Here is a 12,783-nt window from a genome sequence, read left to right on the forward strand (position 1 = left end):
TGGCTGCTGTAACAGCTCAGTGTCCCTATGGCACATGTACGCATTAGTATTGACTGTTACCTGTAATGTATGCCTCCTCAGATCCTTGTCTTTGAAAGCCTTCATTCTTGTCTAAGGACCCTCTCCTTTAGCCATGAGTCTCAGGCACGGCTTCCACTAAGGTACATTGCAGACTTCCCTAACCTTGGTTCTCCAGGAAAGAATATTTTTTCACATTCAAGGAGGTACCAGACTGTGTGCATAAATTGCTTTTCTGTATCACCCTCTCTGGATGGCAGAGGTTAGCAGATACACCAGCCTTTGAGAAAGGAACCCACACCCTGCTCTTACCTTGCCTCCTCCACCTGTTAGGGTTGAGTCCCAGGTGGAGAGTATAAAAAACTCCATGGAAGTTTTAGAGACTTTACCTCAAAGTTCTAGGGATAAGCCACACATCTAACATGACTCTATTGCAGAAGAATAATAATGGCTGAGAAGTTTTGAGATGCATGTGCCTGAGGACAACCTCATAGAGACCCTGGTAGCCCTGTGTAGTGTGGAGAGAGCAGCTCTCAGTCTTCATGCCCCTGTTGGGGGGCAGGGAGGGGGCTAAAAGGTTGAAGGAGGACCAAGGGATCAAAAGAGATCTTTAGATTGGCATCAGGACAATGCACTAAGGAGTCCTTGTGAGCTGAAGGCTATGGCAGGACAGGAAGCACCTCAGCCAATGCCAGTAGGGATGGATAGCAGCCAGTGAGGAAGGGAAATATCACCAGAAGCCAATGTGGACAGATGCTAACCATCTCGGACAAGAAGCCCCTCTCCTGTTATCAGAAAAATACATGACTGAGTCTCCTCCTTCTATGTTAGTTAAACTATTGTGGGAGTTGGGAAAGAGAAAAAAAGTGGGAAAAAGCCTTGAATTTAGCCAGGTGTTCACCCAAAAGAGGAAGGAAAAGTTTGTAAATGACTAGACTTGCCTTGAAATGACCAGATAAATTTCTGTGCTACTAAAAGGACAGAGTAGTCAAGAGCAAAGTTCAGTGAAGTTATAGCAAATTAAAGCAACCTTTTTTTTAACTTCTATAAGCTACTTCAGAGAACATCCCCAAACTTATTGTATTAGCTAGGCGTTTCCAGAGATACAAAACCTATAATGCATACATATGTGTGTGTGTGTGTGTGTGTGTGTGTGTGTGTATGAGATTTATTTATTTATTTTAGGGAATTGGCTCACATGATTCTGGAAGCCAGCAAGTCCAAAATCTGCAGGGCAGGCTGGCAGGGTGGAGACCCAAGGAAGAGTTGATGTTGTCGTCTCCTGTCCAGAGGCATAATTCCTTCTTCTGTCCTCACAACTTTGGGCTCTACAGGGTTGCAGGTCATGATCCCCAAAGGGCAAACACTTCTGCCATGAAACTAGCAGGAGTTCCATTGAACTATAAGATATGGATGTTGCCTGGACACTTCAGGATTATTTTATTCAGAGAATAGCAAGCATCTGCTGTGGCCATCTGTTGTGGCGATCTTACAGACACAGGATGGACCCATGCCAAAAATTTGGTTCAGATGTCAAGACTGGTGATGCCACACACACACACCCCAAGAGAGGATAAGTGTTATTACTTACATACAGAGGCTTTTTCGGGGGAGCAGGGCAGGCTTCCTAAGCTGGTTTAAAAATGGCTTGAGAGATCAGGGAAAAGAAACTGGCTTGGGTTTTTATGGTGATTAGGGGGTGGGAGTGTCTTTGTGTAGGCAGGGGCTCATGTGGTTTGAACCTCCCATCAGCACCAAAGAAGGAAACACCTTGACTTTCTTATCAGCTTGCCAAGATGTGGGGCACAAGGGGAAGAGGGAGAGGTGAACTTTAAAAGATGTCAGCAGTCAAACTCAAAAAATGGAGTCAGACTCTTTAGTACACCATCTAGACAAGAGCAATTAACCTTGATCATCAGGAGGTGGAAGAGATGTCATTACACAATGGGGGCAAGCTGAATATGCTTGACACCCAAGCAATCCACATGAGTGCCTCTTGATATTCCTTTGCCTAATTTTGATGGGAAATGGACTTGTGCGGTAACTTTGGCCAGAGAAGAGCATGGTAACCAGTAGCTCAAGACTTTCAGGGATGAGGCTCTCAGTCATGTCACCAAGTAAGCTACAGGGACCAGGTGAAAGGAAAGGGAATCTAGAATGGATGGTAGAGGACCATGGAGGATCTGCTTCCCGGACTTCTATGAAGAAGTAGATTTCAGCAGCATAAGGAGGGGCCTGCGTTGGACATGGAGGTACACCACACAGATTTCTCTTCAAAAAGGGCTTATTTTTCTAGATTCTAGGGGTCCTGTCAGTAGAATGTCTTCAGCTTTTAACCCCTTCAAGGGCAGCCTCAGTTGCTGAAACCTCTGGCCCCCATTCAATGATTGAGGTGAGTGAGTGAAGGCCCAGCCATTCCAAGGCATCAATCCCAAGGGTGATAACATCCTGTACTTAACTCTCTTTGAGTCTGCTGCAACATTCCCACTAGGGCTACAATGTCTGTAGTACTTGGAATAACGCTAGCATTATACACTGAATGTATGTGTCTTCCCTCATTCATATGTTGAAGGCCTAACCCCCAGTGTAGCTATGTTTGGAGTAAGGAAGTTATTAAGGTTAAATGAAGTCATAAGAATGGGGCCCTGATCTCATAAGATTAGTGTCCTTATAAGAAGAAATACCTGAGAGCTCTCTCCCTCTCTCTCCACACATATGCACGCATTGGAGGAAAGGCCATGTGAGGATATAGAATGAAAGCTGTAACCAGGAAGAGGGATCTCATCAGAAATGGAATTTGCCAGCACCTTGATCATAGACTTCTAACCTCCAGAAGTGTGAGAAAATAAATTTCTATTGTTTAACCAATCAGTTTGTGGTATTTTGTTATGGCAGCCTGATCAGACTAATACAGCCAGGCTGCTTAGTAAATGGACTCAGCAATAAATCCAATTCTTAAAAAATATAGAAATTTATTTCTGCTCACCTAATCATCTGGGATAAGCATTTTAGGTCAGTGGGCAACTCTCCTTCATGTGAGTATTTAGATATCAAGGTCTTTTCCATCCTGTTTTTCCACCAAGGCAGAGTTTTTAACCCAGAGTCCATAGAACCTTCAAGGAAGTCTAAGGATAAAATTCAGAGGATCTATAAATTTGTTTATGAAAAATTTCATCTTTAATTTTATCAGCCTCCAACCAAAATTTAGCATTTTGTTCATTTATGAATGTGAGCCACAAACCATGGTAGTAGCAGCTGTATCTGTGATTTTGTCACATACAAAATTCATATCATTTCAAAGCATGTTACTGTTGTAGATATCTTGAAATATCATTTATACTTCCTATTGCTTTGGAATTAATGTATTTATTATTATAGATGTTACTAATTAATATGTTGTTGTGGAAACACAAACATTACTATGTTAGGAATTTTAATTGTATTATTTTTATAATTATATTTTAATATTACTGATGTCCTTTGTAATCCTAGAAACTTTTTTTAATATTTAAAATACTATTCTAAAAAAGAGGCACATACATTACACCAGACTGCCAAAGAGTTCTTCATCAGCTTGGTGGTCAAGCTGGATCATAAGTAAGTCCACAATCCAGTTCAAAGGAGATGGAAAGAGAGTGAAGGAGGTACCAAACTGTTGTAATGTCCTGGTCAGTAAATGTCATACATCACTTACACTCATATTCCATCTATGAGAACTTAGTTTTATGGCTACCCTTAACTGTAAGGGAGCTAGGAAATGTAGTATATCAGGGAAGCCATGTGGCTATAATTCTATCATAATGGAGAAAGGTAAATAGAGTTGGTGAATTTTTTTTTAAAGATGTTTTTATTTATTTATTTTTCCCCCCAAAACCCCAGTACATAGTTGTATGTTATAGCTGCACATCCTTCTAGTTGCTGTATGTGGGACGCGGCCTCAGCATGGCCGGAGAAGCGGTGCGTCGGTGCGCACCCAGGATCCGAACCCGGGCCGCCAGCAGCGGAGCGCGCACACCTAACCCCTAAGCCACAGGGCCGGCCTGAGTTGATGAATTTTATATCATCCATAGCACTACTCTCTTGTACTCTGTTCCCCAAGAAGTTTTCTCATTTTTGTTCTAAAAGTTTATCCATAGATTTTCTTGGTGTAGATAGATTTGTTTCTTTTTCTTCCACTCTATTTTTTATAATCTTCATTTCTTTTTCTTGTCTAAGACCTCCAGTATAATGTTAAATAGAAGCAATAATATAGATAATTCTTGTCTTTATCCCAGTTTAGTAGAAATTCTGCTAAAACATTTCACTATTAAGTGAGATATTTCCTATAGGTATTTTATGGGTAACCCTTATTAGGTTAAGGAAGTTATCTTCTATTCCTAGTTTGCTAGAATGAGCTGATATTTATAAGGTGAATAGTGGCAGTCCTTCACCATCTGGCCACAGGAATGAATGATTTGAATGAGGTTTACTCTCTAATGAGACACATGAATTACTTGAGGGACAGTATCGTGCTAATTCTTGACTTCTCCCTGGAGATACTGATATTCCTCCCAGAACAACCCCTGATCCAACTCATCTGGGGATGCTTAAGAAGGGGCTTGTATGGCATTTACTCTGGCCTCCGGAGGTAAGGCCTGAGCTAGTGAACATAAATCTGCAAACCAGAAGACACACACTACAACCTTGATTCTGACACCAATCCACTGTATGACGTAGATCAACAGGAATAACAGCTAATATTTACAAGGTTTTTTTTAATCAGATGCCTGGCTCTGTGATGAACACATTAGGTATTTTGCAGTATAGAATGTTCACAAAATCCTGATGACGTGGATATTATTAGTGCTTCCATTTTACAGATGAGGGAAATAAGGTGCAGGGTTTAAGTACCTTGTCCGAGACCACAAAATAGTATAAGTAGCAGAGCCAGGATCGTAATGTAACTTCAGTGAAACCAAACTCCATGTTAGCAATGAATTTTCTGTACCATGAGTCATTTTCCCTCTCTGGGCTTCCAACTTCTTATCCATAAAACCAACCTAAACTATACCAGGAGTAAGCAGAACTCAAATGAGTCTAACAACAAAACACTGGAATATTTGTGGGCTACATGCTTTTATAAGCATACATATTTATTTCAATCTGGAAGAACCATATCTGCAAAAGCATTTGTTATTATTTCCCTGTCGCTGAAGAGTTTCACCTTAGGGCTAGAATTTCAGATGCTACATCAATAACAGTCACTGTGCTATATATGTGTACTGAATTCTAATACTGGGGCTTTGAATATGTATTGTCTGAGATGAAATCTAGTTCAGTGGGTGGGGGTAGGATGGTATGCACAGTCAAAGGGAGGTTGTTGAAAGATCTGGGGTTAAGGAGGTATCAAACTTTGGTGAGAGTAGAGACAAAAAGACTAACTAGGAGATTTGTATTTGAGCAAGTGGGACAGGGGTGCAACATTTGGAAAGTAGTCTGATTAGGATACAGAAAAGGAAGGGCTATGAGATATGATATGAATGAATGACTTTCCTTCTCCACTCCCAGCTTATAAATTAGCAATAAGGAAACTTTTGGAGGGGGGGTAAGGATGGGCTTGTACAGGGAAGTTTGTCTCTGTCTCTCTTGCTCTTTTGTCCCATGCTTGTTACGTTACAAAAGCCACATGCCTAGCAGTAGCTCTCAGTCTATGACTCAGCCCTGTAGTGGAAGCACCTTTTTACAACCAACCAATGGCAGTTCTGGCAAGAACACAGAGAACCATTTTGATGGGGTTGGAGAAAGGAGGCTGAGAAGTCTCATATAATCCTCTGCATTTGCATTGTTTTATATTTGTTGATCTTACTATTAGAATAACGGGATATGAAGACCTGACCTACATTTCAACTATTCTCCAGAGGGCATAAGAGGGGGCATTTGCCAGCCCAGTTAAATTCCTTGGAGCTAACTAACTGGGCGGGGAGGGGGGTTCTGACAAAGAGGAATGAACTGACATGGGGCCTTCCTGTGCTTTGGGCAACGAGTCACTCATTGACTATCTGAATATTTGGTCACAGGAGTGGCCCCTTTCACACCCAATGCAGTTTGGCTGGAGTCCAATCTCCACCCCTGCACAAAGAAAAGCACGTCCAAGCCCACATCGATCTCATCAGGCTATACTATTTATTTATTTCCCATTGCAATAAGCACATGCAATTAGCCAACGGCCTCTTTCCCAACTACACTTCCGTTGGGTCCACAACTTTCCCTAGAAAGAGAATGCTCCTGGTGCTTTTCTCCAAAATCAACAACAGAAAGGATCTATTAAATTGGATGATAGGATGAAAGAGAGTTATCTCAGACCGATCCAGGAATCTGACTTCAGGGACAGCTACAGCTTCGGTTCCCTTTTCACCAATATGCAGCACAGCCTTGTGGGCAGCCTGTTGGGGGGAGAACAAACACTGCTGATCCCCTGAAGAAACAGGAAAAGTCTTTGTAACGGTTTGGAAGCATGAAAGGAAAAGGAAAGACAATGTTACCACTTTACCATACTGTGTTGATTGTGCTTAAATACGATGGCTACTTGGCTAAGTGTAATTAATGAATCTCTGTTGATTTTAGGGCTAGCTGTAAGGAAACCACCTCTTTCTCCATGGCTTTCTGCCTCTAGAAGTCACTTCTTAAGCTTTACCCTGCCCTGGCCACACCCTCCAGAACTGTATCTCATTAGCATCAATTCTGATCATTAAGTTCTTCTACCAGAATCATTTTAGGGCATGAACATCAGGGATGGAGTAACTGTTACAGTGTCTTGTTTGGGGGTAATGAGAATGACTCTAGAGTCAATCTGGCCTAGAATGAGTCATTCTGCCTCTCTAGGCCTCAGAATCCTCATTGATAAAATGAGAGAGTTGAATTAACTACATCTCAATGGCCCTTCCAGTTCATACATTCAAGGACTCTAATCTATCAACTTACGATGGAAAGTTTAAGACCGTTGTCCTTTGTGAGTCTAGAAAAATCGGCATTGTCAGCAAAGGCATCCTGGATGCCCATCTTCAGAAGGATGGCTCCAAGGTCATATGTGGCAGAAATGGAAAACTTTGGAACAAACAAGTCAATCCACCTGTGGGGTAAGGGGGTGGGAACACATGGCTATCAGCACACCAAGCTCATGATTCCCTCCCTCTCTCTGTCACCACGGTATTATATTGGACTCTGCTCCTCCCGTAGGTATTGACAACCATTGCTATGCAGGTCAACACATGGCTCCAAAAGATCAGAAGTTATCCTGGAAGCAGTGCTCTCTGGTTCAGCCAATGCTGGACTGCAGCACTGGAAGTAGGGAGATATGACTCACTTATAATCAAAAAGTAACATCTCTGGGTGTTGGCCACGTTTGGGGAGCCAGTGGCATGAATGTCAACAGGTAGCACCTGGGGAATTTCATAGTTTTCCAGCTAACACTCCTAGCCCAGTATGGCTGCCCATCCACCTCTTAATGTCAAAATCCAACCCATCCTTCAAGTTCCAGTTGGCCTCTGGAAAGGCATCAATTAACTAGCTGGCTGACTTTGGAGATTTCATTTTATCTTTCTAGCCCTGACTTCCTCATTTGAAAAATGCCTATGAAACCATCTCCTTTGCAGGTTTGTTGATGTGCTTAGAGGAAATGAAGTATGTAAAGTGCCTGGCAAAGCAGCTGACACAGAGTATGTTTTCAGTGTACTTTAGTGGTCATCACACAGCTGTTAAATAGTTCAGGGTGATTCTCTCGCCTCTGGGTTTCTGCTGAATTCAGTCTCACCTCTACCATTATGCCCACCCTCTACTTCTCACATCATCTAAGATGTTTACCCCTTCTGCAGTAAGCGGTTCCACTTCTTCAGTGTTTTAGATGACATGGCCCCTTCCACCCCCTCCATCTGGCCCTCATTGGGAAGGACAAAGAGTGCAAGAGAATTCTTGCTGTAGTCCATTTGTAGCACCGTGCAGTTCAGCTCCGTATCCACCAGGTGATAGTATTGTTCCATCTGGTGCATCATGGGCACTTGCACCGCTGTAGTCTTGTCCACTAAGAAGCTGGAACCCTCTTCTGTCTTGGATGGAGCAAAAGGATTTGCCCACTGGGCTTAAAATACAGAGAGAAGAGAGTTGTTTGTTTTAAATCAGTGTTAGTGCCAATGTGAATTTTCCATCAGTCATCTCATCTAGTAATTAAGACGGCCACAGAAGTAGGTACCTACTGTCAACCAGTTTTACAAGTGAGTAACTGAGGATCAGAGAGAGAAAGTGACTTTACATGGTCTCCCAGCTAGCCGATGGCAGAGCCAGAAGTCACACCCGGGGCTGTTGGACTCCGTGTTCAACAGATGTTCCATCTGTGTTCAAAACCACTATACTTACACTAAACCCATCAGAGCCACAGTTTCCTCTTCCGTAAAAAGGTATAAGCACATCCAACACACAGGGTGAAATGAGACAACGGATCTGTTCTGCCGTTTTATCCGTCTACAAGTGTGTGGCTTGTGGCCAAGAATTGTTCACTCCTCCACCAAACATGGCTGACATGTGCTGTAGAACCAGGAGAAATCATTTGGGCACAGCACCTTCAGAAAAGAGTCACATGATTCTTGTTGTTACAAGCACCAGCTTTAGAATCAGACAAACCTGGGTAGGAACACCAGCTCTGAAACTTATTAACTGTGTGAACCTGGGCACTTGTGAGGATTAGATGATACAACGTGTGTAAACCACACACCTAGCATGGTGCTTGGTACAAAGGGGGTACATAGTACATGAGAGAAGTATTTATGTAACGTGCCCAAGAATGCACAGCGAGTGAGAGTCACAGTAGGATTTAAACCCAAATCTGTTTATCTGCCAAGTGCAAGCTTGTCCCACCTCACCAAATCTTTTGGAAACTATGATTCTCTAGCCAGATATCAGCAGGATGTTCATACCATTGTCACTCACCTCTTTGAAAGTGCCCTATCCCTAGAAATTTCCTGGATTCATCTACAGAGCTACGTGTGCCTCCCAGAAGATCCAAAACTACACAGAGCTGTGTCCAGTGGAGCAGGTCACTATGGTATGAGGGACACCTACTGATGCCAGTGAGAAGAGACCATGAGCACCCCTCAGTGCCCCACCAAATTGTTGGAACACTGAACTAGAAATGGACATCTTAGAGCCTTACCTTTAAAGTGAATATAGTTCACTAGAACCATGATGGTGTTCGGTTTGAGGTCTTGGATGATGCCCACAACTTCCCCTTTGGTTTGCTTCTCCACATGGCTATTGATCTCCTGCTGAGCTGTAGAAACATTGGAGAAGTCGGTAGAAAAGACTTCAGTCTCATAGAGGCTCTTGACATCATCCAAGAATTTTGCCAGTGGTTTCAGCTGCTTCCCAATGAAGAGAGCATTTCCCATCTGTAATTCTAGCTCCTTCTTTGGAAAATTCAGTGAACAGATCAGGTGCTGGAAGCCCTGCTGGATCTCTGCTGTCGGGGTGTCTGTGAGGTTGAACCCCAAGCTTTCCAGGATTTGTGTTTGGGTACTGGAGCATGCCCCAAGGGAGAGCATGGCCAAAGCTGCCGAAATGCTCACAGGGGAAAAGAAGATGTTCTGATCCGGGGTCTTCACAGTGAACCTCCGGTATAGGTTGAATGCAAAGTCAGCATTGATGGATGACATCTCATAGAGAGTGGCATTTTGTTCGGAAGAATGGCAGGTGGTTACTTTGCCTTCAGAGCTGTTAGGTGGTGCACAATGAAGCCCAAGTACCAAGAGAACCAGACAGAGGAACAGTGGCATTTTGGAAGGAAGGCAATCTATAAGAGATGAGGTGAGAGAACCATTGGGGGATCTTAGCTGGATGAAAACTCTGAGCCAGAAACACATAATAATCGCCCATCATGATTAGTAAAACAATAGAAGATATTTAATGGTGTGCTCACCAGGAGCTGTGTGGAGGCCTCTCTCCCATAAAAAACCGATGACATCTAATAGAGGTAGGGAGTAGGAGAGGTGGCTTGCTGGGGCCACAGAAATAATGGCATGGATTGTCATTCAGATGTAATATCAACATATGAAAACTCTATGAATAAATTAAACTTATGGAAATTGAATTACTCTTCATTTGAACCAGAGGCAGCCTTTTGGAGAGGGAGGAATCCTTAAATAAAACTAGCACTCCCTCTGCTTGCACTATTTTTTGTAGATTAGCATTTTGGATTTTTTTTTAATTTGGCATTTTTCTTAAGATAAAAGCTATAAAAGATGAAATGAGAGAATATCTGTACTTTTCTTTGGATAAAAGAAAAAGGAGAATAATTTTCACAAGATACGTTTAGTTAGATTGGAAGGGTGGTGGTTTATAGAGCCATGTACAAGGTCATGAGCTGAAATTAGTACATTCATGCAATGCACAGAAGCCACAGGAGTATTTCCAAACAACAGGAAGATGAAAGTATAAATTTTTGCATTTCATATCTCTCTCACCATAAATATCATCTAAAAGTGTCATTTCTAAGTTACAAGACATCTTAACACTATTATTCTTACACTCATTCATGTTATTTTTTAATTATTAGAGCAGAAGCCAGAAAACATGATGTAAGATGCTCTGAGCCTGGAAGAGTATAAGTCAGTGGAGTAAGGGAGTCAGCTGTGGAATCCAGTGACCACGGACGTGAGTGATCAGAAGGAAGAGATCCATGGAGTCAGGCACGACTCCTTTTTCAGTCCTCCATTCTCTTCCTGAGTGATCTCCCAGGAACTCAAATGCCACCACACAAAACTACGTACTCTAGTTGAGATTGCTTTCCTGTATTCCCAGCCATTTGTCCAGCTGCCTACTGGATATATCCACCAGAATATTCCACACATACCTCAGTTTCCATTTGGAAATATCAAAGTTTCCAAATGTAAACACATCATCTCCTTAGCCCCCAAGCCTGCTCTTTCATCTTCATTCCACGTCACTGTCTACTGAGACTCCCATTCCAAAAACCTAGGAGTCATCTTATGGGCTTTCTTTATTCTCATTCCCCACATCTAATGAGTCATGATGCCCTATGAGTACCGCCTTTTAAAAACCTCTCAAACCTTCTCCTTTCTACTGCCACTGCTTCAGTTCATGGCCTGAACTTCTTCACAGCTCCTAGCAGGTCACACTACCTCTGATCTCTCCCACACCAACCCCGCTGCTTCTACCCCTCTATCCAATCTCCACATTAACACCAGAGTCCTCTTTCGGCAAAAGTCACAGAGGCTGGTAGGAGGTCAATTATCAGATGACCACACTTAGACCTTGGCCTCTGGTGCTAGGAATTTGGAGCTCATGGTTATTTGGGATTCTCACTTGCTGATAGAGACGTTCAAAGTTCCCAAAGAGAAAAAAAAAAGTACTTACAGCACATGCCCAAGAAGCCACTAGCATCTCTCAGAAAGCAAAATCTTTCCATCTTTATAAGTTGCCCTGTATTGCAAAAGTAGAGCACTCTTAGTTACTCATTAACCCAAGCATTAACCCTTGGATGATATTTTCAAAGCTAACGCACAAAACCAAGGCCAAAAGGAACAAAGTGAAAAATGATAAGGATGGAACTTTGAATGGTTGCTTTGGCTGCCAGATCCTTCATGTATAACAAAAGAGAAAGAGGATTGTCAGAGCCTGCGGAGTCCAAGTTCACGCTCAAAACGTGTCTTTTCAGCAGGCAGGATGAGGACCATGGGCAAAAGTGCCAAGAGGCAGCATGATAAAGATTGTTCTCCCCATCGGGGCCAAACAGTGCTGAGATTGGCAGCCTTTTGAGAGAAAGGTGCATACAGGCAGAAGCTGGGTGAACCTCTCTAACGGATGTTGTAGAAATTATGCATTGGCTTGCAGATGATGTCAAAAGTAGCTTCCACCTCCAGACTTCTGATGCTGCACACATCTATGTCTGCTCAGAAAGAAACCAGTCCTGCCTTCTGGTCACTAAAACCCCTTTGCCAACTCCTGGGCCACAGGACTTCACAAGATGATGCAGACGGAGCCAAGGAGAATGGAATCAAAGATTTCACTATCCAGTATTAACCATGTACTGAACTGTATGCTGCAAAGAAGTAGTGGGAGCAAAGAGCACTGGACTCAGTCAGGAGACCTGAGTTCAACCTTGCCTCTCCCATTTCTAGGTCTAGTAGTAGTAGTAGTAGTAGTAGTAGTAGTAGTAATAGTAGCAGTAGTAGTAGTAACAGCAACCTTGAGTATTTACCATGTTCAGGGCGTGATGTGAATCATCTAATTCTAGACACTGACTGCTTCAGAACTACATTAAGGATGTGTAAATGTTAAGTGAGGGTTGCGGGCTGGAGGAACAGGGGCTAATTTGAGATAAACCTAGACCACAGTCTATGGTGGGATTTGGAAGCCAGGTTAAATAGTGCAGACTTTACCTTGAGGGCATTAGAAAGCCACTGGAGGATTTTGACAAGGCAGTGACTAGACAGAGGGTGATTGTGCTGTGACATTGTTTCTTCTCAACCAAACATAGAGCACCTACTATGTGGAAAGTACCACACTCAGCACTGGAGTTTCAGAGACAAATGCTAAATATCATTCCTGAACCCAAGGGATCTTTCCAACTACCTGACACCCACTGCCCAAACTGAAAAGGACAGGGCATACCTCACATATGGGACGGTCATGGGTGCATGTGTCCCGCAGCAAGGCAATGGAAAGCTCAGATCTCCCGACACTGAAGTCCATGCTCACTCCTGGTATACAACACAGTCT

The 12,783-nt window shown here is 42.9% G+C and overlaps 1 protein-coding gene across 1 annotated transcript; it reads right to left on the reverse strand.

Moving 5' to 3' along the window:
- Window positions 1-6,236: 6,236 nt before the first annotated feature.
- Window positions 6,237-9,818, reverse strand: SERPINA7 (serpin family A member 7). The gene is made up of 4 exons (XM_058535278.1): window positions 9,200-9,818; window positions 7,858-8,131; window positions 6,979-7,126; window positions 6,237-6,440 (listed from the first exon to the last, which is right to left on the reverse strand). The coding sequence occupies exons 1-4, from the start codon at window positions 9,816-9,818 to the stop codon at window positions 6,237-6,239; spliced, it is 1,245 nt and encodes a 414-aa protein (XP_058391261.1).
- Between the last annotated feature and the right edge of the window lie 2,965 nt (window positions 9,819-12,783).

The sequence above is a fragment of the Diceros bicornis genome, chromosome X, assembly GCF_020826845.1.
Source record: "Diceros bicornis minor isolate mBicDic1 chromosome X, mDicBic1.mat.cur, whole genome shotgun sequence".
Taxonomy (NCBI): Eukaryota; Metazoa; Chordata; class Mammalia; order Perissodactyla; family Rhinocerotidae; genus Diceros; species Diceros bicornis.

Excerpts from the sequence above, each read along its gene's own strand:
- SERPINA7 (XM_058535278.1), bottom strand. The coding sequence starts at position 9,818 with ATGCCACTGTTCCTCTGTCTGGTTCTCTTGGTACTTGGGCTTCATTGT. Across the intron at positions 8,132-9,199 it reads GAACTATATTCACTTTAAAG|CCCAGTGGGCAAATCCTTTT; the intron begins GTAAGGCTCTAA and ends CTGTATTTTAAG. Across the intron at positions 6,441-6,978 it reads ACGGTCTTAAACTTTCCATC|GCTGCCCACAAGGCTGTGCT; the intron begins GTAAGTTGATAG and ends TCCCCCCAACAG.